A 26,679-nucleotide genomic window follows, 5' to 3' on the forward strand; every position below is an offset into this window, starting at 1 on the left:
CAGAAGTGTTCATTTATTCCAGTTTTGCACATATGCCAGGGTCCCTCAGTAGCAGCTAGCCACCAAAAGCGCTGTCCGTGGCCTGGCGCTGGGCAGAGGTGCCCAACACCGAGAGGGACGAACCAGAGCCCTCGTCAGAGCCGCCAGCTCCGCACCCGAGAGCCCCAGCGACTGCCCACCAAACCCGCCCCTCGGGGGAGCGCGCCGCGGCCAGTGCGCCGGCGCAGATCCCGCCTCCTCGCTCGGCCCCGCCTCGCCGCCTCGCCTACACGCCGCCGAGGACCCCGCCCGGTGCGGCCCGCGCCTAGCCCTGTCAGCTCCAGCAGCGCGGCGGCGGCGGCGGCGGCAGCGGAAGCATGGAGGGTGAGAGCACGTCGGCGGTGCTCTCTGGCTTTGTGCTGGGCGCGCTTGTCTTCCAGCACCTCAACACCGACTCGGACACGGTGAGCCGAGGACCGGGGCGGGCTCTGGCGTCACCTCAGAAAAGGACCCGCGCGCGCGCGCGCGCGCGCGGGCGCCGTCCCGGCCGCCGCTGCCCGGGTGCCGCACGCGGGCTCCCGACGCCGCCGCCGCGCCGGCTCTGTGCAGTCGGGGCTGCCTTCTCCCGCTCCCGGGCGGCCCCGGAGGTTGCCTCCGGTGGTGAGCCTTTTCCAGAGTTAGCCCTCCCTCTCGCAACCAGTGTTTATTTCCGCGCCCCGCTCGGAGTGTCTCGCACACCCGCATTTCTCTCTTTCAGTAGTCCCCCTTTTCTGGTTCATTTTGGTTGTGAAGGAATAGAAGGTTCACATAGCGCTCTCCCGCTACCGCTCGCTGGGAAGGTTGCCGGTTAACTTTCTCCTAACTACCGACAGTGGTTTTCGCAGAGAACTCAATTTTCCCCTTCAGAGCAGCTACTGTGCACGTTTGTTGAAATGGAAGGCTTGTAAAGGAATGAGAAACGATGCATCCAGTGGCTATTTTGGGGGGAATCTTAGTAGATGAAGAAGATTAATTTCGTATATTGGATAGCTGACTTTTGTTTGCATTGGTATCAAATTTATTAGGTTGTAAGGCCTGAGTTAGTTCCTTGTCGGATGCTTTCGGTTGTAATTTAAACATTTAAGTTTATCCTGAAATATTAGATATTTAAATGCTTATTTCACACTTTCGCCTAGGTTCAAAACCTCTAGGTGAAGTAGTTTTTTTCAAAAAAAAAATACAGTACCTATTTTTAAAAACTTTCATTTTTATGAAATTAAAAAACACTGTAAAACTTTGAGTCTGAGAAGTAGTGTCCTAGAGTAAGTGTGTAGTAACTTGCTAATACGGTTTAGAGAATATCATACTGAATAAAACCTAGTGATTTCTGCTAAATTTTGTGCCCTTCACTTTATAATAAAGGCTTATCTTATACAAAATAGTTTTTTGGCATAGTCCTAATAAGGCTGGAATTGCTATCTTTCATGTATGCAATTTTAAATACGCTTGTAGATTAACACGTAGCAAAGAGCAAATATATGATGATTTAAAATGTGTGTCTGTAGAAATTACTGTGGAATACCTTAGTGTAAACATAACCAGAGTGGGACTGTAAGTCCTCTGTAGCTTAAAGGATTAGCACTTGCAAAGTACCGTAGTGTTAGAGAGGACTCTGTTCCTTAGATCTTTTTCCTAAAGTCCTTAAAAGGTGGTTTGATGGAGAGCTGTACTTGCATTGTCTCTTTTCCAAGGGTTTGTATAGAACGCTAGAGAGTAGAGTTCCGTATTGTTCCCCTTTGATTCCAGCAAAGACTCACATTGTGGAAACATTACTTTTGTGTTTTTCTTTTAATGAAAAAAAAACAGTTTTTAAAGCATTTTTAACTAAAGAAGTTATAAAGACGGTAAAAAATTCATTGTCAAGCTCATTGGGTTTCTAAATGTGCCAAGAGAAATAAGTGAACTCTCTGAAACTCAAAGAGATCACTGCTATGGTGGCAAAATGCCTGCATTTTAAAAAGAACCAGGGCTCACAGCTCTTCTTTTATACAGCAGACTCTAATATTGAATTACAGGTCTTTGATATTGTGCACATACTTAATCTAAAAGCCCATCCTGTGTCATTTCATAGCTCAGAAGCCTCCACTGACTCCCAGAAGCATGTGCCGTTAATCCAGACTCCTTGGCCAGTCATTCAGGATGGTCCATTATTGGTGCTGTTCATAGCAACCTAAGATTTCGTTACAGATGGGAGGCTTCTATTCTCAGGCTAACTGCTCTACTCCTTGTTCCTTGAACATTGTGTTCTCATTTCTGCCTTTAAGCCTTTTATACTTCCAAGAGTGCTAAAGTCACAGTGGTATTTACAATCTCTTCTGCTCGTGTTTTTTAACCTGGTTATGTTGCCCAGGTAAACTGGAATGCACCTAGTCTTTCTTTTGTGTGTGCTCCAGCTGGTAACACACGCTTGTACGTGTTGTAAAATTCTTGGGAAATACTGGTTAGTTAAGTGACTGAACTTGGAAATTCTATCAGTGTATTCCATATACTGCTTATTTTTATCCTTTTAGGAAGGTTTTCTCCTTGGGGAAGTGAAAGGTGAAGCGAAGAACAGCATAACTGATTCTCAAATGGATGATTTTGAAGTTATTTATACAATTGGTGAGTCACTTATTTCTGTGTCTTCTATTTTGATAGTTTATGGTGAAAGGGGTCAGTATAAGTTACTATTTAAATTATTAAGAAATAGATATCAGGACTTCCCTGGGTCCAGTGTTAAGACTCTGCGCTTCCACTGCAGGGGGTATGGGTTCCATCCCTGGTCAGGGAACTAAGGATCCCACGTGCCGCGTGGTGCGGCCAAAAACTAAAACAAACAAAGAAACAAAAACACCAGAAATAGGTATGAATTTTTAAAATCAAATTTTTAATTTTATTTATTTTTGGCTGCATTGGGTCTTCGTGACTGCGTGTGGGCTTTCTCTAGTTGCAGCCAGCAGGGGCTACTCTTCGTTGGTGTGCATGGCCCTCTCATTGCGGTGGCTTCTCTTGTTGTGGAGCACGGGCTCTAGGCGCGCTGGCTTCAGTAGCTGTGGCACGTGGGCTTAGTTGCTCTGCGGCATGTGGGATCTTCCCAGACCAGGGCTCGAACCCATGTCCCCTGCATTGGCAGACGGATTCTTAACCATTGCGCCACAAGGGAAGTCCCAGAAATCAAATTTTAAAAGGAATATATTGCACTCATTTCTCAGTTAAAGCTATGGCTATGCCCTAGTCTAAAGCAAGAAACAATATGAGACATAGGAAGCAGATTAAGATTACTGTGGGGAAAGAAGGATGAAATAGCTCCTGTGTATATGTGAGTGGCAGAAAGGTGATCCAGCAAAAGAAAGAACCAATAAGCAAGACCAAGAAAAAAGATAAAACAGGTTCAACAGAAATGTAAAATGCTGCAGAAAAGTTGGAAGATGAGAACTGAAAAAACTCAGTGATTAAATAATTGGAAACCTTACATAATTTCAGAAGTGTAATGGGGAAAAAGCCAGACTGCAGAGGGTTTGAGAAGTGGGTGGTGAAGCAACTGCAGCTGGTGGCAGCTGTTCTTTCAGAAAAAAAGGGAAACGGAGCTTTAAAATACATAGGGAGTTTTCTGATTCTCTAACATATGCATTTTTTTCTAAACATATATATATATTTTTTTTAAAACAAAATTGGTGGTATACTTTATAAAAAATTTGGTGTCATGATCATTTTCTCATAGTAAATAATCCTCTAAATATTATTTCTTATAACTGCATTCTATTCTCTATGGTCTTACTCTTATGACTGTATGTGATTTTAGTTGTCCTTTAAATAAATAAATTATAATCAGAGTTTCCAGTTTTTCATTATCATAAATTATACTACAGGGAACATTTTGGTACATAAATATTCTACACCTATTATAGGTAGATTTCTGGAAATGGTGTTACAGTGTCAAAGGGTGTGAACATTTTTAAGGTTCTTGATCTGTATTAGCAAATTGCTTTCCAGAAAGATTATATCAGTTTATACTCATACTGTACTTTTTGTTTGCTACTTTAAAAAGGTAAAAATTGAAGTATATATGTAAATTTAGTACATATGTATAAAGTAAACATATAAATTTAAACTCACTCATTAAAGTCACCTCTGTGGCAATGACTTGGTTTCATGAGTATTTTTTCACTCATTAATACTACACATAATACACACATATAAATGTATGTGTATTTTTATATTCATAAGTGGGATCATACTATATACATGGATAAATATCTCCAAGATATCATTAGTGCAGAGTAGTATGAATGTGTATAGTTTGTCATTCTTTCTGATGTCTTCGTATTCCCGTTGTATGAATGTACCATGACGTACTTAACCAGCTATGGATGACTTTTTATTAATACAAAACAATGTAACAATGCACATTTTATGGTGCATATATCTTTGTGCCTTTGAGTATATCTGAAAGCAAAATTCCTAGAGGTAGGCCATTACCTTTTGGAAGAGTCATGTCATCTTAGACTCCTCTGCAATATGTGAAAGTACCAGGGTCCCCATACCCTTATCACCATTGGGTATTATCAAATCTTTTAATCTTTGCCAACTTGATAAGTGAGGAAAAAAAATTTTAATTTGCATTTCTTTTTTTTTGAAGTATAGTTGATTTACAGTATTATATTAGTTTCAAATATACAGCATAGTGATTCAATATCTTTATGGATTATACTTCATTTAAAGTTATAAAATATTGACTATATTCCCTGTGCTGTACAATATATCCTTGTAGCTTATTTACTTTATGTATAGTAGTTTGTACCTTTTAATCCTCTGCCCCATCTTGCCCCTCCCCCTTTCTAATTTGCATTTTTTAATTACAAATGAGGTTATGTGTTTGACTTTTGGGGAGAACTTTTTATTTGAAAAGAACAAGCCTGTTCCATGCTTTGACTATATTTCTGCTAGGCTATTTTGCTTTTTCTTACTGATTTGTAATGCTATATCATAACTTAAGGAAATTGGCCTTTTGTCATGTGTTACACATGTTTATATTGTTTATAATTTTATTTTCTTAATGTTTTTCTTTCTGTTCACACGAGCTTAAAAAGCAAGCCCTTACGAAGTCTTTTTTCCCTAATTGTAATTGGTGTGCTGCCCAAAGTATCTGACATATTTTAGGAGTTTAAATAAGCAACCATTTATTGAGCAACTCCACTGTGCTAGGAGCAGTGCTAAGCTTCAAGGTATCTGGCAAGTGCTGTAGTTGCACTCAAGTATTTGCTTAAATTATTTTAAAATGTTGGATTACTTTAAAACAGGTGGCAAGATCTACAAATTACTACATTGCTTTGGTTAATGAGATTTTCATCATTTTATTATACTGTGCCTTATCTACACCAGATTATGTTTGGCTGGTTATCAGTTACAGACTGTTTCTGTTCAAAGGGATTTATCTGAGGGTAACATGTTTGCTGGAAGGAAAATATCTGAAGAGGATGATAACTTTTCCATTTTTTGTAATAGCCTGAATTACTTTTATAGTAGTATATATATATATATAATAGTATAATGTCAGTAACTTTATATACATATCAAGTTATTGAAATGGTGACTTCATGTAGTTTTCTCCTTAAAGATAGCCTTTGCATGTACAAAGATGCAAAGATGTCTGCATTCTTCAGCTGTTTACTTGAAAAGATTCTTCAACAGCAGTTTGATATTGGGTTTCCTCACCTAGATGAAGATTCACAGATTCTCCATAATCAAACTGATGTCTTTGATTTAGGTGACAAATGAAATTGCTAGTACTCTGGGTAGGATCTCCCCAAGGAATAGAACATCATAGTCACAGGAATTATCTGAAATAGGTGATTACTGCTAGAGTGATCCTGTAAATGGTATCTGACAAAATTTGATTGTTGACACAGGGACACATAAAGATGGGCTGCCTAGAAGAATATGTGTTGTCTTGATGACTTTCTGTGTGAATGTCTCACTCCTTTCACTGTTCCCTACTGAATTTTTTTTTTTTTCTTTTGCGATACGCGGGCCTCTCACTGTTGTGGCCTCTCCCGTTGCAGAGCACAGGCTCCGGACGTGCAGGCTCAGCGGCCATGGCTCATGGGCCCAGCCGCTCCGCAGCATGTGGGATCTTCCCAGACTGGGGCATGAACCCGCGTCCCCTGCATCGGCAGGCGGACTCTCAACCACTGCGCCACCAGGGAAGCCGTCCCTACTGAATCTTGAGGGATCTGAAAGTTTGGGATGATAGAGGAAACATTATATTCATCTTGATACTTTCATGATTTGTAATGATGTCTTGTGATAGAATTTAATCTGTTTGCACAGCACCTGCAGCAACCAGAAGTTAGATGTATTTAGATGTATTATTTCTATTGACAGGAGAATAAAACTCACCTCTTCAGAGATGTTGGACTTCTTTTCTTTAGTCTACAATTAACATTGACATATCCTTTATGAAAGAACCAGTTGGAATAACAAAAGAATTCCTTTAGCAGCTGTTTTTTATCAGTTGGGTATAATTACAGCATCACAATTTCAGAACTCAATGACTATAGCAAGTGTGACTTAATCTTTTGTGTGGCCATTACTAAACCTATTTAGAAGGAGTATAGCATTCTATCAGTAGTTATGAGTGAGGTTCTGGGTTTGAATTTTGCCTCCACCAACTTAATCTCTCTGCCTGTTACCTCATCTTTAAAGTGGAAGGAGTGATAACATCTGTCTCATAGGTTTGTTGTGAGGAATAAACGAGATAATGGTAAAGTACATCCTGGCATGAAGTGCTCAATATATGTTATTCAAATGATACTTAATGTAATCATAACTAAAAATTCTTTTTTTCCAGACATTCAGAAGTACGTTTCATGCTATCAGCTTTTTAGGTGAGTAGTAAGAGCAAGTAAATGATCCATTGTGAAAATTATTCTCTGCAAGTGAATTTTTGAAACTAACAAAGTATCTTAGTTATACCTGGTGGTACAGATTAAAATGTAAAGACTCTTTTTAAGTACCTGAAATTCACCTGTTCATTTCAACCCTAATAGTTCTTTCTCTGTATTTATCTGCTTCCTTTAGCTGGTCTTCACTGCCTCTCCCAGGTACCAGTTTACCCTGAGGATTGCTTTTCCTTCTCCCACCCAGTCACTTCATCGCATATTATAAACTCAGCAACACGTTCTCATACATTAACAGCAGCCCTTTTTTCTTTTTATTCCAGTTTATTTTATCATCTGTTTCTTCACTTATATTTTTTAATGTTATCTTTTGTCTATTAATTGGTTAGGTTCTTTATCTAACCCGCTTCCTATTACTTTTCCAGGGTGGAAACTTGTACTCATAGTCCTACAGATAGTAGTAGTACTCTTAGCCCTGATAGGCTATGATATTGTTAAAAACTTTTGAGGTATTTACATAGAAAAGTATATAAATCAATGATGTTTCATAAAGCAAACAACTGTAACCATAAACAACACGGTGTAGTTTTGGTGAAATAGCTTTATGATTTATATAAACCATACATGAAAAATCAGCATTACTGTCTTACAGTCACACTGTGTGTACCATTTCTAAGGTTGTGTAAGAGTTGCCATGAAACATAGTGTTAAGGTGAGAAACACCATTGGTAGGTGTGACAGAAGGCTTAGTGTGGTCTTAAACTGCCGTACCAGAAAGGGGCACAGCTCCTATATTGCCTAATAGACAATGCATATAAAAAATATCTTTTGAATGAGGGACTCTTGGTGGAGACTCATTAATAGTACTTTCTTGAGGGACTCTGGGCCAGCAATGGATTAAGGAGGGAAAGTAAAAAATACAGAGGTGATTCAATACCTTCTGGCAACTACCTTAAATAATTAGACCAACTTAATATGAGTCTTAGAGCCAAGGAAGCCATCTGATCCAGTGATGAGAAACCCATACCTAGGCCTTTTATTTATTTATTTATTTATTTATTTATTTATTTATTGGCTGCATTGGGTCTTCGTTGCTGCACATGGGCTTTCTCTAGTTGCGGTGAGTGGGGGCTACTCTTCATTGTAGTGCATGAGCTTCTCACTGCGGCAGCTTCTCTTGTTGCAGAGCACGGGCTCTAGGCACATGGGCTTCAGTAGTTGTGGCAGATGGGCTCAGTAGTTGTGGTGAGCGGCCTCTAGGGCGCACAGGCTCAGTAGTTGTGGCACGCAGGCTTCAGCAGTTGTGGCTCGCAGGCTCTAGAGCACAGGCTCAGTAGTGTGGCGCACGGGCTTAGTTGCTCTGCGGCATGTGGGATCTTCCCGAACCAGGGATCGAACCTGTGTCCCCTGCACTGGCAGGTGGATTCTTAACTACTGCACTGCTGAGGGAAGTCCCTCAGCCTTTTAGCTTTACAAAATTAGGGGATGGGGGGAAGAACTGGTTAGTGGTAGGGCAAAATTAGAAGAATCCGGATTTCTTGAGCTCTAATCCAACAGCATACTATGCTGTTTCTTTCTTGTTTTAAATCAGGGGTCCCCAACCCCTGGGCCCTGGACTGGTACCGGTACACGGTGGGTGAGTGAACAGAGCTTCATCTGCCGCTCCCCATCGCTCGCATTACCACCTGAACCATCACCCCCACCCCCATCCATGGAAAAACCATCTTCCACGAAACCCGTCCCTGGTGCCAAAAAGGTTGGGGGCAACTCTTTTAAATGATGTAGATGGAACATGTTAAAAACAAAGTCTTCTGATACCATACTTCATGGAATCCAAGCTGGATAAGCTTTAATAACCAGTTTTATGTTTCTGATACAGAGGGTGGCAGAGTACAGCCCCATGGCCTGTTTTTATATGGACCTCTATGAATAGTTAATATATTTTTTAAGAGTTAAAAAAAAAAAAGAACAATGGAGGAATGTGTAACAGAGACTGTCCAGCAAAGCCTAAGATATTTACTATCTGGCCCTTTATAGAAAAAGTTTGTCAATCCTGCTCTGATACATTGGTTGCAAAGTTTGCCACTGAAATACACCGTTTCCCTTATCTCAGAAATCTAGGGGGAATTTGGAAAACAGCCCATTGAAGCCTAAAACTTAAAGTCACTTTAAAAAAATTGCACAGTTTAACATGAATTCTACTGTACAGTATATCTATTTCTACAAAAAAAAAAAAACTGCCCCCCTTCCCAGAAGCTTCACATAAAAATCAGTGCTTGCACAGAAGACGTACACTTTTATCCTGTTGTTTTATATACCCTGGTGTATTGTATTATGTCCCAGTTTGAGGAGCTCAGGAGTGGACCATCCTAGAGAAACACAGGAATAAACTCTTGTATTTAGATTTTTCATGTTGGAATAAATAGGTAAGATGGAAGGATCTGTTTGATGAGCTGAATTATCCCCCTTTGGTAGGTGGAACACTTTGTAAGTTAAAAAGAAAAAATATATTGCCTATCAGGATATGTTTTTTCCAGTTTTATGTAACTAAATTTTTTCAGTGTGTAGATTAGAATTACCAGTAAAAACCTATTATAATGAATAGTATTTGTCAAAGATTTTGCATAATAGATATTACATCATAGAAAAGAATATTGTTGATCTTGATGAATGTTAAAAAGAGGAGAATATTATTTGTAATCCCTGGAGGGGAAAGAAAGCTGAAAGTAAATGCTTTAGAATCTTTTAGAATTATTTTTCAATTCTCCCTAAATCTTTGACATTCCAACTACAGAACAGAAGTCACTAAACTAAACCAATACCTATCCTCCACCCCCCTAGCCCCCCAAAACAAAAAAACCCCAACTCCTAAAGCATTTCTCTTAATTTAAAAATAGCTTTTGGAGGGCTTTCCTGGTGGCGCAGTGGTTGAGAATCCGCCTGCCAATGCAGAGGACACGGGTTCAAGCCCTGGTCCGGGAAGATCCCACATGCCGTGGAGCAGCTAAGCCCATGAGCCACAACTACTGAGCCTGTGCTCTAGAGCCCACGAACCACAACTACTGAGCCCACATGCCACAACTACTGAAGCCCACATGCCTAGAGCCCATGCTCCACAACAAGAGAAGCCACCGCAATGAGAAGCCTGCGCACTGCAACGAAGAGTAGCCCCCACTTGCCGCAACTAGAGAAAGACCGCGTGCAGCAATGAAGACTCAACGCAGCCAGAAACAATAAATAAAATCATAGAATAAATTTATAAAAGAAAAGGATAGCTTTTGGAATTAGCAATGAGTAAACTGTCTTTATGGTATTGTGCTGCTTCATTACTCACATTACATTCTTTTGTATGTATCATTATTGTAAAAAAAGTTTTAATGAATAAATTGTGAACTAGCTATGTGAACTTAACAAATACCTGTATTTAATGGAGAGTTTGTTTTGTTTTAGGTTAAAAAAAAATGTTACGCAAACTTATCCTTTAAAGTTCCTCCACTCCTTTTCCTTTTTCATTGCTTATGGACCGCATATTTCTAGCACTTTAAGTCTTTTAATTTGAGAACTTTCTCTCCTATTTAATTTAGAACTTCATCTAACAGGCAATAAGTATATGGATTTTGGTTGGGTAGTTAGGCTAGGAGTAACTACAATTAAAAGTGCTAATAAAATCATTCATATTTTTAGCTTATTTGAAATGCCTTTAATTTTGGCTTTTACAGCTTTTATAATTCTTCTGGTGAAGTAAATGAGCGAGCACTGAAGAAAATATTATCAAGTGTCAAAAAGGTATTCCCTGATTTACCTTTCTTTTTTTCGTATTATATGTATTATTTTCAGCTCGTAAAAACATGTAATACTTTGACAGAACTTTAAAGCAGCATTTGTCTTCACAATGTCCTATGTAAAGCAGGTGAGGAAAGGCTTGTTCTTTCCAGAAACTCAAAGGGGTTTCCCTGAAAGCAAAGCTAGTCATTAAAAATCTTCATCTTGTTCTCATCCTCTTGACTACTCTGATTTACATTGATCTCACGTACTCTAGGACTTAATCCATTGCTGTTCTTTTACTTAGCTACAAGTGACTATTTTTCCTAGTGCAGGGATGATTTCCTATACAGCACCTAATTTGGATCCTCTGTAGCCCACTTGGTGTTCAGTTAAAACTTGCTGAATGATCAAAATAGTTTTTTTTTTCCAAATACATTTTTTCTTGGTACTTTTTTCCTCTTAAAACGTTTTGAGGGACTTCCCTGGTGGCGCAGTGGTTAAGAATCTGCCTGCCAATGCAGGGGACACAGGTTTGAGCCCTGGCCCGGGAAGATCCCACATGCCGCAGGGCAACTAAGCCCATGCGCCACAACTACTGAGCCTGCGCTGTAGAGCCCGTGAGCCACAACTACTGAGCCCGTGTGCTGCAACTACTGAAGCCCGCGTGCCTAGAGCCCGTGCTCCGCAGCAAGAGAAGCCACTGCAATGAGAAGCCCGCGCACCCTAACGAAGAGTAGCCCCCGCTTGCCGCAACTAGAGAAAGCCCATGTGCAGCAGCAAAAACCCAATGCAGCCAAAGATAAATAAAAAATACTAACAACACATTTGTTTAGTGTGTTATAGTTTACAAAACCCTTTAATATGATCTTAATCTTGGAACCAGCTCTGTAGGGTAGGTGATAACATTCCCATATAAATTTCAATTAAAAGCTATTGGGTTCAATTTACTTACTTAGCAAACCAAGTATCCATACAGGAAGTTAACTAGTTTTCATTGGTGTTTTCTTCATTTAAATTTTGACTAAGGGTTAAAAATGTTAAGACAGTAAATGCCATTAAGAGAAACTAGAGGAAGTTAAGAATTTATTTTCTTTAATCTGTATTGAATAAAATTGTAGCCTGGTAAGTAAATGGAAAGTAATTTAACTGCAAGTCAGTTTGCATGCTTTATAAAAGGTAAAGTGTATTCTTAAGTGTACGTTTTGTTTAATATAGGCCCCAAATCTTGGTAAATATTAAGAAAGCCAATTTTTTTTAATTTTTAAAAAATTTTTATTTATTTATTTTTGGCTGCTTGGGTCTTCATCGCTGCGTGGGGGCTTTCTCTAGTTGAGGCGAGCGGAGGCTACTCTTCATTGCAGTGCGCAGGCTTCTCATTGCGGTGGCTTCTCTTGTTGAGGAGCGTGGGCTGTAGGTGCGTAGGCTTAGTGTTTGTGGCACGTGGGCTCACTAGTTTTGGCTTGCGGGCTCTAGAGCACAGGCTCAGTAGTTGTGGCACACGGGCTTAGCTGCTCTGCGGCATGTGGGATCTTCCCGGACCAGGGCTCAAACCCGTCCCCTGCATTGGCAGGCAGATTCCCAACTACTGTACCACCAGGGAAGTCCCAAGAAAGCCATTTTTTTTTTTAAGTTTATTTATTTATTTTATTATTTTTTTTTTTTTGCGGTACGCGGGCCTCTCACTGTTGTGGCCTCTCCCATTGCGGAGCACAGGCTCTGGACGTGCAGGCTCAGCGGCCATGGCTCATGGGCCCAGCTGCTCTGCGGCATGTGGGATCTTCCCGGACCGGGGCACGAACCCGTGTCCCCTGCTTTGCAGGCGGACTCTCAACCACTGTGCCACCAGGGAAGCCCAAGAAAGTCATTTTTAAGGTTGCCAGTTTTACTGCTTGATTATGACAGTAAGATACATAATAACTGTAACCATTAAAGTATTCGCCTGATGTCTTTCTATATTTTCTTTCAGGATGTGGTTGGTTGGTATAAATTCCGACGTCATTCAGACCAGATCATGACATTCAGAGAGAGACTGCTTCACAGAAACTTACAGCAGCATCTTTCAAGCCAGGAACTTGTTTTTCTGTTATTAACACCGAGTATAATAACAGAAAGCTGCTCTACTCATCGGCTGGAGCATGCCTTATATAAACCTCAGAAAGGGTAAATGTTGGCCAGTCACTGGCTGTTTTCAGCTAACAGAAAAATGTACTCAATATTTTTATTGTACTTTTTATGGCTTACCAACTATTTTCGTATATTGTTGCATTAGATTGTCACAATAACCCTTTTTAGCCTTTCTTACCATCGGTTCTTTATATGGGAGAATGAATGTCAGATAAGGAAATTAGAAGCCCAGTATGGAATGATGACTTGTGTTTCTGGCACTGAGGATTTGCTCTTATTTACCATAAGGTGGAAAAAATATGCATGCTTTAGGTATTGGTTGCTAAGGAATATAATGTAGAACTGAAGCCTGCATACCTGAGCAGCTTTTCTCTAACCTCTGCCAGGAAGCAGGGTGGTTCTTGAGGATCCACCAAAATGAGTTAATAGGACTCCCCGCAGGTTATATAGACAACATTTTCATGGAGTATGAGAATGAAGTTAAATGAGTACCAAGGAAGAGTAGTTTTATCATTCACGAAAGATAGGATGAATCGCAACAATACTGCCTTTATTTTTACATGTGGTGATCAGTTAAAATAACCATTAAAGTATTTTTTCAGTTATCTTACACTATGCACATTTCACAGTTTTTAAAAGCTATTTGCCTCAAGTCAGTAAATTCTGTCATGGATAAGTAGTAAGGAATGGGGTTTTGTTTTTTAATCTTGTAGAAGAAAGGTAGTCTATATACTAATAAGTAGATGCTAATCTTTCACTTTATTTTAAATTTATTTTTAAAAATTTTATTTCTTCAGGCTTTTTCATAGGATACCTTTAGTGGTGGCCAATTTGGGCATGTCTGAACAACTGGGTTATAAAACTGTATCTGATTCCTGTATGTCCACTGGTTTTAGTCGAGCAGTAAAAACACACAGGTGAGATTCCTCAACTGCTTCCCCACTAAACTTAACTCCTGTTCATTTTTTGAAGTTAATTTTTTTTATTACACAAGAATAAAAATGAAAGGAAAACTGACTAATGACATTACTCAAGTAAACCAGACTTTTAATTTCTCAGTATTTCCTTCTAGCACCTGTCCATTTATAAAATACAAAAGAGAGGGGGCATTGTTGTGTAGCCTACATATTTTAACATATTTATTCTAAGAATAAGGAGCTAGCCTCAAAATAATAATTTTCTAAGGCAGCAGTTCAGATTAAAGGCAAGAAATTCGATTGGATATGAAATAAAGACAAAAAAATGAGGCTTTAGCCAAGACTTACTCACACTGTAGACTGCTGAGCTATAACTTTTTTGTGGGCAATAAGGGAATAATTAATGTCAGAAATAACAACACTGGTACTACAGGATACTTACTAAGTGTAAACTTTATGAGAATCATGGACTAGATTTCATTTATTTTTGTGTTCCCACAATGCTTAACAGTGTCTTATAGAAATTGAATACCACATTTCATTGATACTAAGACACAGTTTTACATTTATCTCAAATTGGGATTTTTACAAAACATGCCTTAGAATTGTTTTTCTTTTTTCTTCGTGGTATATAAAATAATGTTGCCTCTTTCAATCAATGATGACTTAAACTCAGTAAAATAATTGACTGATCCTATTGCCAAGAAAGAACCACCCCGCCTTCAGTCTTTATCTGTTTTCACTGAACCTCTTTTCTGAGTCCTGGAAATAGTACTTAGGAGGCTAAAAAGTTTGCTGAGGTGAAGATAGATAACTAGGTTTTCTGTGGTTTTACTTATTCTGTAAATAAGTAGGTTGACAAAATTATGGTCCCTACAAAGCCAGTAAAAAAAATCATCTATTGTTCCTCAACTACGAATAAATTTTTCATTGCATTATTAAATGAGTTCTGTACATTTGCCTGAGGAAATGGTAATATTTTACAGCTCTAAATTTTTTAAAGAAGATGGATCTTTAAAGGAGGTACATAAGATAAATGAACTGTATGCTTCTTTACAAGAGGAATTAAAGGTAAGTTAAAAAAACATTTAAAGATCACCTATAGAGTTCATATCACATTGCTCACTGAATATATGTTTATGGATAACCTGACAGTTGATTAGACATAAATTTTTGTATTAGTTTAGCTTCAGTAACAAAGGCCTCCATCTTGGTGGGCTACGAAAACAAGTTTTGTCTCACTCACATTATATCTTGGCTGCAGCTCTGCTCCTGTTCTAAATGTCATGTTCATTCTAGGATCCAGCCCATCTGTGGGACATGCTCTTCTCATGACAAAGGGAAAAGAGCAGGAAAGCTGGTGGAAATTCACAACAGCTCTTAGAATTTATGCTCAGAGCTGGCCTGTCACTTCCACTCACATTTAATTGGCCAGAGGATGTCATGGCAATAGGCAGGGAGATATAACCCTTTTACAGGATAAAAAAGGGAGCAAATATTTGGGAACAAAAAAGTCTACAACAGTACTAAGTTCTACCTCATTGTGTCCATTCAGGTCCCTTGAGGGGAGGGAGCAGGAGTGGCAGGGAGACTTGCAATGTACGTTTGACACCTGAGGAAGGAGACAAGGAAAGGAGAATGATTGGGTAGGAAGAGCTTTAGACTGCAAGCCCTGAAAAATTTCAGCCAGGCTGATGGAGAGTCTTTGAGCAAAGGCATCCTACAGGAATAGAATTATACCAATATACTCACTGTGCTCAGTCGGTGGCTAAGAGCAACCTAGGGGAAGCATGACCTAAGCACAAGCACAGTAGTGGACCCAAAAAGATGGCACCTGGAACTGTCAGTCAACTCTGCTTCCTGCAAATGGAGATCTGAGTAGTATATTCCATGGCCACCATACTCACCAATAGAGCACACTAAGAGAAATGGGGTTAATGCATTTTACACACTGATAATATTGCACATTGTTTTTTAATATAATACAGGAATTTTAGAAAATAGGAAAACATCCAGAATCCTACCATTGTAACTTAACTCTTTGCACTTTCCAATTTTCTCCAGTTTCCCCCTAATGTATACATGCTTTTACATTGTTGACAGTGATGGGGACATAGAAATTTGTGTCATGATTTTTATTTGATGTACAATTAAACACTTTCCACATTTTAGTTCTTTTTAATAGCAGTATATTTCTTAGAGCAGTATATTAGAACTCTAATGTGAAAAGTACCAACTTGGGGACTTTCCTGGTGGCACAGTGGTTAAGAATCTGACTGCCAGTGCAGGGGACATGGGTTCGAGTCCTGGTCCAGGAAGATCCCACGTGCCGCAGAGCAGATAAGCCTGTGTACCACAACTACTGAGCCTGCACTCTAAAGCCCGCGAGCCGAAACTAGTTCGCTTGCGTCACAGCTACTGAAGCCTGCGCACCTAGAGCCCGTGCTCTGCAACAAAGAGTAGCCCCTGCTCACCACAACTAGAGAAAGCCTGCACGCAGTAATGAAGACCCAACGCAGCCAAAAATAAATAAATTAACTTTAAAAAAAAGTACCAACTTGGGCTAAATTAGGGAATGTAGAGGTATGTGAGAGGAACTGTGGGCAGAAGGCCACTGAGCTCTAGGAAGGAACTGGAACCAGGAGCTTGAATGCCATCAGAACTTTAACTCCTGGGAGTTCCCTGGTGGTGGTTAGGCTTTGGCGCTTTCACTGCCATGGCCCTGGTCAGGGAACTAAGATCCCACAAGCCACACCAAGTGGCCAAAAAACAAACAAACAAAAAAACTAACTCCCTTTGTGTCTGCCTGTTGGTTTCCTTCATAGTATTTACAGATCTTGCTGTTTATTCACCCACTGGCTGACCAAAGAGCTAACCTATAGCTTCTGCATTTAATCTCTTCTATTCAAGAGATTAGGATTTGCCAATTGGCTATTGTAATTAACTCTGTTTGGGTCAGCTAGGGTGAAAGTTGGTGAAAGGGTTACTGGTGAACTCTTAATGGCAGGATGAACAAGTTCATGAGAAGTAGGCTGGGCAGATGTTCCATGAAGTATCCACTAAAACTGGCTCTAACAACCCATTACACTATAATTGGAAATTAGTTACTTTTGATTTGATACTATTCTAAGAAACATCATCTTATATAAATTTTTGTTACTGATTCAAGATATATTCCCACAATGAAATCACTGAGTCAAAGGGTATTAGTACTTAAAAACTGGTGACCCATAAGGCCATTCTGCTTTTCAAAAGTAGTTTTACGGGAATTAAAATCTTCAGTAGTTTTCTTTTGTAATAGTGAAAGTCACTTTGTTATTGGCAGTTTCTTAAATGTTTGCAATAAGTATGCATCTCAAAATAGTACAGTATTTTTTGTTTTGAAGCAGTTAAATATTTTTGTTTTTTATTTCTGTGTATTATCTAGGAAATAACTTGAATGATAAAACTTTGTATAAATAGGAAGTTAATATATCTGGAAAGCATTTTGTAATCTATGAAGCACCATACAAATGCTTGTTGGTGAGTTCCTCCAGAAAATAGCAAAATAAAATAAAATTTTTATAAAGGAAAATATTTGATGTTATACACCATGAAGGATTTTATATTATTTGTGAACGTAGATTGTAGTATTACAATTTGGAACTTTATCTATGCTCTTAAATTACTTTATTTTCCAGAGTATATGCAGTAAAGTAGAACACAGTGAGAGAGCAGTAGAGAAACTACTAAAAGATATAAACAGATTAAAACGAGAAATTAAAAAAAGAAAGCAAGCACAGATTCAAGCAACACGTAAGTAAAAAGTTCACATATCACTACTTTCTGTGCTTTGAAGAAAAATTCTCACTGGAATTATGGATGAGCTGCTTGCACTAACTGATCAATTTGTTCACTTTAGGATTAAAAATAACTTTCATTAATACTCTTAAATCCCACTGAACAGAGAACATGGTACTACTATAGATATACTACCTTGATGTTAAAAAATATAACAACTTTAATTTTCTCTGAGGATATTGTGGCATATATATTTGGGATTATCATTTCTCTTAATTTAGATAATTTGATATGATTCTTTAATGTCTCTGACTTTACTAACAAATAGATAACTATAAAACCTTTGTAGTATAAATACTGTGTGTTGAAATATTTGTTTGTTTCTTTAGGAGAGAAGAATGTCCAGAAACACCCTCAGGAGAACATTTTTCTTTGTCAAGCTTTACAGACCTTTTTTCCCGATTGTGAATTTCTTCATTCATGTGTTATCTCCTTGAAAAATAGACATATTTCTAAAAGTAGTTGTAATACCAACCACCATCTCAATGTGGTAGACAACCTGACCCTAATGGTGGAATATACTGACATTCCTGAAGCTAGTCCAGCTGGTAGTGCGCTGCAAATGATTAAGCGTAAAGCTTCAGGTACAGATGGTGGATGGCAATTCAAGAAGTCACGGCTGTTAGAGATACAGAACCAACCATCTAAAACAGATACTGATAGTAGTAACCAAGAAAAGGCATCCACAGTGAGCAGCCCAGAAACAGATGAAGAGATTGAGAAAATGAACGGTTCTGGTGAATATCCACAGTCTCCTACCTTTTGATTCTTTTAGGCCGAAAGGAGATTTTTCATCAGATGAAGGGTAAAGCCAAACATGCCTATTGTTTTTACTATGTTCAGCTCTTTGCAATAACACATAGGTAAGTTCTAGTTCATTTATTTTATAAAGTACTTTAAATTGAGTCAGTTAAGAATTTGAGTACAGAACAAAGCCTGGTAATGCAATATGTTTGGGATCAGCAGTTGGTTAGTTAGGTGAAAAGGCCAGTTAAGTGGGACTCAAATGATACATAAATAAGGTGTCTATCAGAGATTTCACTTTAACATAAAGCAGAAGTGTACATTCATCAAACTTTTGTTGCAGGGCCAGAAACTTTTTTACGAATGTGTTGGAGTTCCTATGTAAATCAAACCCATTACTTACCCTATATAATCCCCAATTTTAGTTTCTTTAAAGAAATTTGCAAAGCAACCTAAGTACAAAATGCTACTAGGTTTTTTCATTTTCCATTCCCAATCTTATTTGTCCTAACCACACCTAATTTGACAACTATTTTTTTTTAAAAAGCTAGTTATCTTTATCAAGTCTTCTCAGAGCATTTACTTGGTTTTCACTGCAACTGAAACTTTATTTTTAATGCTCATATTCATCACTACAAAAATACAACTGATAAGGTCTGGGAACAAAATAGATGACTCTTGGTAATGTAGAACTCAACAGGTTAAGAGTCATGGGCTTCCGTGTGATTTTTAAGGAGGATGTAAAGCCCCTGTTTAATCCAGTGAGTTGGTTAAGTGGAGGTTGGTTAAGAGAGCTTTTACTGTTCGTTTTTTCTATTTATCCTTTCCATAACAGAATTTCCCATGAAGCACACACATCACATGACGCCTTCATGCTTTACTCACTGGGTGAAATGCTGAACCCACATGTTGACCACTGCTCTTCCATCACTTATTTCCTAAATGATAGAGCAAATTCATAGCTAGTATCAAAAACTATCATCTTTTATCCATGTGTTAACATGCATTAGTTACCATGGGGTGTTTATGAAGCCCACATAATACCAGGGATGATTTGTGCAAATAATGAGTTGCTGTTGGGATTGCTTTACTAGTTACATAAGAAGCACAGGGCAGGATAGGAAATGGGGTTCATTCTGAACCCTAATGTTAAAATAATTAAGTTTGATGTCCCAACGTTCAGGGTACTAAATGAAAAGGAGGAAAAGAATCCTTGTAGGACATTTTTTCTCAGTTATTCTCCATCTTTTGGCGATCAGTTTGTATCACTGGAGTAAGAGAAAATGATACAACAGATTGCCTATGGATCGGTTTATTTACAGGACACTACCAGTTCATGATAGACTAGTCCAGGAGTAAATGTTAGGTCCTGTGACAGACAGCACCACTGTTCATCCCCACATAACATCTCTACAGAGGGAAGACCCATAGTCCTAGCCAGGCATAATTATTTACGTGTTAGAAAATCTTTCTTAGCAATTTCAAATCCACACCCTATCATGTGGGATTTGTACATTATATAAGCATTCCACTTTCCCGCACCCATATCCCTACAATACTACTTACAACACAGAATCTGGGCCTAAAGTAAAATCCCAATACAAGTCATCCCTTCCATGTTTAACATCTCATTATCAGTGGTATGCTGTATGAGCTATTTGGGGGCCAGATATAAGTGAAAATCCCATAGTACCTTTTTTTAATTCATATGTATGTAAAATATAACAAGTATTAACTTTTTTTTTTTTTTTAATCCCAGTGTTTTTTTTTAAACATCTTTATTGGGGTATAATTGCTTTACAATGGTGTGTTAGTTTCTGCTTTGTAACAAAGTGAATCAGCTATACATATGTTCCCATAAGTCTTCCCTCTTGCGTCTCCCTCCCTCCCACTCTCCCCATCCCACCCCTCCAGGCTGTCCCAAAGCCCCGAGCAATATCCCTGTGCCTTGCGTCTGCTTCCCCCTAGCTATCTACCTTACTACGTTTGTTAGTGTGTATATGTCCATGACTCTCTCTGGCCCTGTCAAAACTCACCCTTCCCCCTCCCCATATCCTCAAGTCCGTTCTCCAGTAGGTCTGCATCTTTATTCCTGTCTTACCCCTAGGTTCTTCATGACATTTTTTTCCCTTAAATTCCATATATATGTGTTAGCATACGGTATTTGTCTTTTTCTTTCTGACTTACTTCACTCTGTATGACAGACTCTAGGTCTATCCATCTCATTACAAATAGCTCAATTTCATTTCTTTTTAAGGCTGAGTAATATTCCATTGTGTATAAGTATTAACATTTTAAATAATCTGATTTACTTAATGAACATTCTGATATGGAGAGGAAACTTCACACTTGAAATACTTTTTCCTCATATAATTTCAAATTATTAAGAATTAAAAACATAATACTTTATAGTTTGATAAGATTTAGCCTATCAGTTCTCTACTCAAAGGTTATTAAATCTTACAGTTTGAGCCAGTATTAATACCACACAACTGTAAAATAAATTTATTGATGATAACTTTATAGAATTTATTCCCTGTATTTGATGTTACAAACTTTAGGGTCTTTGAGATATGCAGGATCCTTGTATGTAACTGGCATAAACCCTGTAAAGAGATAATATAAGTTCTTCACAAAAGATAATGAGCAAAATTTTGGTTAGCATAATTCAGGTTTTCAGATGCTCTTACCCATTATTTGAGCTCTCTTAATTGCTTTTGTGATTTCTTTTTGTTTCTTCCCACAAAGACCTATAAAAGAAATTGCTTTCTTATTCGTAAAAAAATGCCAGTAATCAAAATGCATAACAAATGTCTATGTCATGGAAGGACTGGAAAACCTGTAAAGAGCCAGACAGTAACTATCTTAGGCTTTGTGGGCCATACAGTCTCTATCAGCATTACTCAATTCTGCTATTGTAGCTCAGACACTATGGAAACTAAGCTATTTACAAAAACAAGTGGCAGGTCCGATTTGGCCTATAGGCAACAGGCCCCTGGTTTAAATAATAGCCTGGGGATGATTATAGTATACTCCCAAACAGCAAAGCAATTTTTTTTAAGCCCAAGTTTTCTACATATTGTCAGCCTATAGGTAACTGAGTATAAGAAGACATGCAAAATAATTATCCTTTGGCCTAAGAAGAGGCTTTCTCAAACTAGCCATAGTATCTGGTGTCATAGTAATTTGTAGCACTATTTGAAAATCTGCCAGTTTCCTTAAATAACAGAAGTAGCTTTATATGTCTTACCTACATTTAAGTTGCTATAATATATAGAAAACAAAATACCTGTTATGTGTCTTCCATAAATGCATCCAGTAAATGGAGAAATAAACTGGGATAAAAGCTGTTTTGAGTTATATTTGAAAAGGAAAAAAATTTACATTAATACACTTGTTATTCAATCTTGAATGGTAAATTTAAAAAAAACCTTATGCCACACCTTCAAGTTATGTAAAGGTTTATTAATACATTTCAGACAAACTTCAAAAATATGAATAAAAACACTGAATTATGTTCATTCTATTAATAGGTTATCTTTTTAAATAACTAAAGTAATCACTAAAGTTAACATCTCTTATCCAGTGTGTCAAAAAATCTATACAACAGATTAATGAGCGTACTCTTTCAGTGCTAAAACTGTTCTCTTGACTTTTCCACAGATAACTTTTCTCAAATACTGTTGCTTTTATAACAAGGTACAAAACACTTCATCTATCATGATAGGCTATCACATAATATCAGACTACAATGAGGTCTTCAAGATGCACAGGTACATCAGGCCGTTTGCTGTTATTTAGGTTTTATTAATTTAAATTCTTTAGCACTTTCTATGTACCAGGCATCATTCTAGGCACTATGCATAATCCTAATACGTTGCATTTTAAAATTCCTTGGCTTTTCTCCCACCAAGGCAGCTATCACTTTATACTACTGTCAGTATACTTAGCTCCAGCACCATTCTCTCCCCTAAATTTGCCACTTTTAATTTGCTGAGTGCTCGACAACAGATAAAATTACATTTGAAATAGCGATATTGGTGGTGAGGTACAGAGATCAACTTCACCAGAGGAGCTTTTCCCAAACTACTGAACTCCACCAACTGAGAATCACTGCCACAGCGAGCTACTGTAAAGACATTTTGGGCAAAGAAAAAAGAGGAATGCTAAGCTGAATTAACAGTAAATGAGGGACAGCCAAGGGGCTCTTATTTGAATAAAAGAGATGCCTTGTATCAATACGTAGAAGTATAACGAGATCTGAAATTATGAAGTCGCTAAAACAGTCACCCTACACAACGCCTGTTATAAAAACTGACTTGCTTCTCTATTGTATTAATAAAGGAGCCAAAATCCCAAAATCAAGTATCATAGTGAAGTAAAACCAGATCTCACCTGTACATTCTTATAATCTACACGTTTTCCACACAAGATACATTTTTTCAGAGGCTCCTTATAAGGATTTTCCATTGGAACAGGCTAAAGGAAAAAAATATATGATAATATAGTTTGTATTAACTTTGAATCGAAAAAGCTTAAAATCTTAGGTTACCACATTTAAATCTCTCCAAGGGATTAGTTGTACCTTTCTTACTGTGAAAGAGAATACAACAGCTAGGCTTGTAAAGGATAAATCGAGTATTTCAGAAAAAGATTCACTATTTTAAAGGTTTCAGTGTACTCAAACATATTTTGTGCAAGTGTCTTGTTTAAGTTTGGCTAAGGAGGAATTAAGTCATGGAGGAGGATTCTGGGATAAAATACAATCTTTGGAGAAAAAAGGGCTTATGGGAGGGGGGAAGAAAATTCAAATCTTCGATAAATGATTCTCTCCTCAAATGCTTTGTCCAGACTGTAGGTGACTAAAAACTCTCAGATTTAAATCAAGAAAAACTTAAGCACAAGAGATACCATATGAAATTCTTAAATTATAATCCCTAAATCCATCCCCATATTTCTCTAGATGTTTTATCGCTATTTTTCTTGTAAAAAGACAATGCAGGACTTCCCTGGTGGCACAGTGGTTAAGAATCCGCCTGCCAATGCAGGGGACACGGATTCGAGCCCTGGTCCAGGAAAGATCCCACATACCGTGGAGCAACTACCCCGTGCGCCACAACTACTGAGCCTGCGCTCTAGAGCCTGCGAGCCACAACTACTGAGCCCGTGCTCCGCAACAAGAGAAGCCACCACAATGAGAAGCCCGCACACTGCAACAAAGAGTAGACTGCGCTTGCAGCAACTACAGAAAGCCTGCGCGCAACAACAACAAAAAAAGCCAACGCAGCCAAAAATAATAAATAAATTAAGATAAAAAAAGACAAGGCTTAGCGTAATACTATCAGGTTCTTTGACTACAATTTTATGGTCCCAGACTGTTTTGTAAGTTTCTGTCAGCATTTTTCGTTTTTCTTTGTTCACTACTGCCTCTAATGCTTCTATCACAAGGCCTCCCTCCTAAAATCAATTAAGGTGTCTCCAGTATAGATTCTTAATGTAGAAATGGCTATGGAAGTCCCTGAACCGCTGTAGTTGTATGCAAATTTTCAAATAAATGGGACTGTGTGCCTTTTTCTGGGAGAGCCCATAGCTTTCATTAGTCTTAGTGGGTTTGATGACCTAAAGAGGAGCTCTAGTAATTTCCTTTACTCTCTTGACTATGGTGTGAATTAGATGACCGAGATGGACGCTCAGAGGGACTAGAGGGGTTCTTCTGTTTTTTTCCAACCCCTCAAATGTTCTTAATCCAATTTACATTCAGCTTACCTGTAATGACTGTGTTCCTTCTCTACACTGTGCAAAGTGCTTTATATGGTCTGATTAGTGTCAAATTATCTTTGCATGTAGCAAGAAAACCTATACTGCCCAAGCCCAATGATAGTACTTGAAACCCATAAAAATACATCTACAGTTTAGAAGAGACTGTACTTAATGTCCTGGTATAAAACTTTAATTTTGATCCCGCATTTATTAAAGCAGCCGCCACCCAGCCAAAGTGATGAATAGGAGGAAGACAGAATTGAATTTGAAATGAGGAAGAGAGCCAAGGTATATGTAAACTTTGTACAATCCCTTTGTTAGGTCTTCTGCAATTACTGCATGCACCAAAACTACCTTTTTAAATTCCCAAAGCACATATCTAGGAAGCAAAATATGGTGTTACAGAAGCCATGCTTCTTGCTAGGAATCTAGGGATTCTCTTACTTCAAAATTCACTTAAGTAACTACTCAATAAATTATAATTTTCCAACACAGACTAATGATTATCATCTTAATTGTTTTTGTCCTTCAGCTGAACTCTTCAAATAGCAAAGACATAAGAACTTGGTCGTATTTGCAAATGCTTTATTACAAGTAAGAAAAAAATTCTTACCAGGTCCTCATTGCTGGTTACCTGTTTATATTGTGAACAACTTCTCCACAGCACTGCAATTAAACAGAAACAGCAACGAACTAATTATTTTTGTTAGCTGAGCAGCAAAGGAAAGATTTTGCTTCTGTGGAGGCGAGATGAATTAAGGGACCTAACAGAAAGGAAAGGTTTTATATTCATTATACTAACAAGGTTAAATGAAGGTTAAAAGTCTTCAGATTTGAGGCAGAGTTAGACTTAGGATAAATGTGCTTTCTGGGGCTTTGGGAAAAGGGCATATATATCTCCACCCATACAACCTCCCTGTTCCGGAAATTTATATTCCATTCTCTCCATGGGAAGAGACAGATTTTAATGCAAACTGAAAGGCATTGTCATACCAAAGGAAAATGAAAAGATTTTTACAGACAAGCACAAAGTAGATAAAATGCAGAAATGATAGATTCCAGGGCCCATGTCACAATTTCGCCCAGATCTGGGCCCTCAGACATCTGGAATTTGCTGCTAGGTGACTGAAAATGCTCCTTCCTTACCAAGTCTACCCGAAGATCTTGGGCAAGTCCCTGCCTCTTTTTAAGAATCACCCCATCACTCTCCTCGTACGTTTAAAAAAAAAAAGTACTGGGCTATATTTCACGCTCTCTTCAGCTTTAAAATACTAGTCATGGGCCACTACAGATTCCCATTTACCTTGGAGAAAACTGCCTAGACACCGGAGTCCTTTAGCTAACAGTGACGACTCCACCGACCTAATTAGGGCTAAGCCAAACGGCTGCAATGCTATAAAGGAACCTAGGATATGGAGACTTTACCTGCATGAGCCCCAGAATCTGTGAGGCAGACAGCAGCCGTTACGAAGTGCGTTAACGCTCTCCTTCCTAGCCCACTGCAAAGAGATACCATAGCTGCCATGATTCGTTGCTCCTCCTCTTCCTTTCCTTTTTCCAAATCGTCTGGACAAGCCACTTCCGGTATGCTTCCCCTGTTAGCCCAAGCACTCGGTTCAAAGGTTCCGAAGGCGAGCGCTGGGAATCCAAGGAAAGAGCAGGTGGGGATTTCTATGCACCTGCGCAGTACCTTCCCATTTTCCTCGTCTCCCTCTTGCCGCGCCGCAAGATTGGACGAAGAGAGGGCGGGCTCCTACGTCTGTGCTTCCGTTTCCGGTCCCAAAGCCCTGACAATTGGTTTGTGATCCTTCCCAAAGGTGGATGGAGAGGCGAGCGCAGTTTCCGCCTGTTGCTACCCTCCCCCTGTTGCTGCGTGCACCCTTTCACTGGGGTTTGGCAGCTGGGTCACGCGGAACGACATCCGGGCAGGGCCCCCAGCCCCTGCCATGGATGAAGGTTGTTCCCGCATCCGCCGGCGGGTGTCGGTCCGCAAAAGGAACCGTCGTAGCTTGGAGAGCGTTTTTGCCGCCCTCACCGCGGCCGAGCTTAAGCCCGGCGATGAGGAGAAGGAGGACGAGGACGAGGAGACGGTGGCTGGGAGCCGGCGGCGAAAAACCATGGACGTGCAGCCGGTCGAGGTACAGCCCCGTCACCTCTCAAATTCCCCTGAGTTCCACGTTCCATTTCCTACCTGTGGGTTGATGCTACAAATCCAGGTCTCCCACTGCGCATGCTCACTGAAAGAGGCGCGGGAGACCCCCCTGAAGAAGGCGTGGTTGGAACGCCAAGAAGTTTGGCAGTTCCCTTCACGGGTGCAAACAATTGACCAATTATCTACTAGCCTTCGTGGGCTTACCTCGTCTTTGTTATCGCTGTTAATTCTCACCTGTGAGGTGTTGCACTGTTAGCCCCATTATTATATAGATTTGAAACCCCGAGACAGAAGTTGTACATGCAGCAAGTAAGTGGCATGACCAGACGCAAACCTAGACTTCCAAGTTTCTGCTGCTCCTTGTACTAAAAATCTACCATTTATTGCAGACCTATTATGTGCTGGGTACTTTGTTAAACTATTTACGTTATCTAGATTTTACAACAGAAATCTGGCCCTGAGAAGTTAAGAAACTACATTT

General features: G+C 39.0%; 3 protein-coding genes and 1 pseudogene across 6 annotated transcripts in view; 2 read left to right on the top strand and 2 right to left on the bottom strand.

Moving 5' to 3' along the window:
• Positions 1–346: 346 nt before the first annotated feature.
• ABRAXAS1 (abraxas 1, BRCA1 A complex subunit) lies at positions 347–18,595 on the top strand. The gene is made up of 9 exons (XM_065877923.1): positions 347–443; positions 2,529–2,619; positions 6,848–6,884; positions 10,616–10,682; positions 12,628–12,821; positions 13,583–13,702; positions 14,689–14,773; positions 17,383–17,497; positions 17,872–18,595. The coding sequence occupies exons 1-9, from the start codon at positions 357–359 to the stop codon at positions 18,306–18,308; spliced, it is 1,233 nt and encodes a 410-aa protein (XP_065733995.1). The 5' UTR covers positions 347–356; the 3' UTR covers positions 18,309–18,595.
• Positions 5,657–6,338, bottom strand: LOC136123719 (E3 ubiquitin-protein ligase RNF138 pseudogene; annotated as a pseudogene).
• A 2,176-nt stretch (positions 18,596–20,771) lies between the features above and the next one.
• On the bottom strand, positions 20,772–25,580 carry MRPS18C (mitochondrial ribosomal protein S18C). Of its 4 annotated transcripts, XM_065878141.1 has the most exons (6): positions 25,472–25,580; positions 24,660–24,712; positions 22,682–22,765; positions 21,576–21,633; positions 20,977–21,036; positions 20,772–20,892 (listed from the first exon to the last, which is right to left on the bottom strand). In XM_065878141.1, the coding sequence occupies exons 1-6, from the start codon at positions 25,569–25,571 to the stop codon at positions 20,816–20,818; spliced, it is 432 nt and encodes a 143-aa protein (XP_065734213.1). In that variant the 5' UTR covers positions 25,572–25,580; the 3' UTR covers positions 20,772–20,815. The 4 variants fall into 4 exon arrangements, with proteins under 4 accessions (XP_065734213.1, XP_065734214.1, XP_065734216.1 ...); XM_065878142.1 differs by lacking the exon at positions 22,682–22,765 and having other exon boundaries at positions 25,472–25,571; XM_065878144.1 differs by lacking the exons at positions 20,772–20,892; positions 21,576–21,633 and having other exon boundaries at positions 20,980–21,036; positions 25,472–25,571.
• Positions 25,581–25,992: 412 nt separating this feature from the next.
• HELQ (helicase, POLQ like) overlaps positions 25,993–26,679 on the top strand; it is a 40,181-nt gene continuing 39,494 nt past the window's right edge. Inside the window, 2 exon segments of the mRNA XM_065878000.1 lie at positions 25,993–26,226; positions 26,229–26,318. Coding sequence (XP_065734072.1) covers positions 25,993–26,226; positions 26,229–26,318 — 324 coding nt within the window.

Source organism: Phocoena phocoena, chromosome 5 (genome assembly GCF_963924675.1).
Source record: "Phocoena phocoena chromosome 5, mPhoPho1.1, whole genome shotgun sequence".
Classification (NCBI taxonomy): Eukaryota; Metazoa; Chordata; class Mammalia; order Artiodactyla; family Phocoenidae; genus Phocoena; species Phocoena phocoena.

Bases quoted from the DNA above. Each gene is read 5' to 3' on its own strand.
- ABRAXAS1 (XM_065877923.1), top strand. From the start codon at position 357: ATGGAGGGTGAGAGCACGTCGGCGGTGCTCTCTGGCTTTGTGCTGGGC. The intron at 6,885-10,615 runs GTGAGTAGTAAG...TGGCTTTTACAG, and splicing joins TCATGCTATCAGCTTTTTAG to CTTTTATAATTCTTCTGGTG. The intron at 10,683-12,627 runs GTATTCCCTGAT...ATTTTCTTTCAG, and splicing joins TATTATCAAGTGTCAAAAAG to GATGTGGTTGGTTGGTATAA.
- MRPS18C (XM_065878141.1), bottom strand. From the start codon at position 25,571: ATGGCAGCTATGGTATCTCTTTGCAGTGGGCTAGGAAGGAGAGCGTTA. The intron at 21,037-21,575 runs GTATTTTGTTTT...TTTCTTTTATAG, and splicing joins TTATGGAAGACACATAACAG to GTCTTTGTGGGAAGAAACAA. The intron at 20,893-20,976 runs GTAAGAGCATCT...ATCTCTTTACAG, and splicing joins TAAGAGAGCTCAAATAATGG to GGTTTATGCCAGTTACATAC.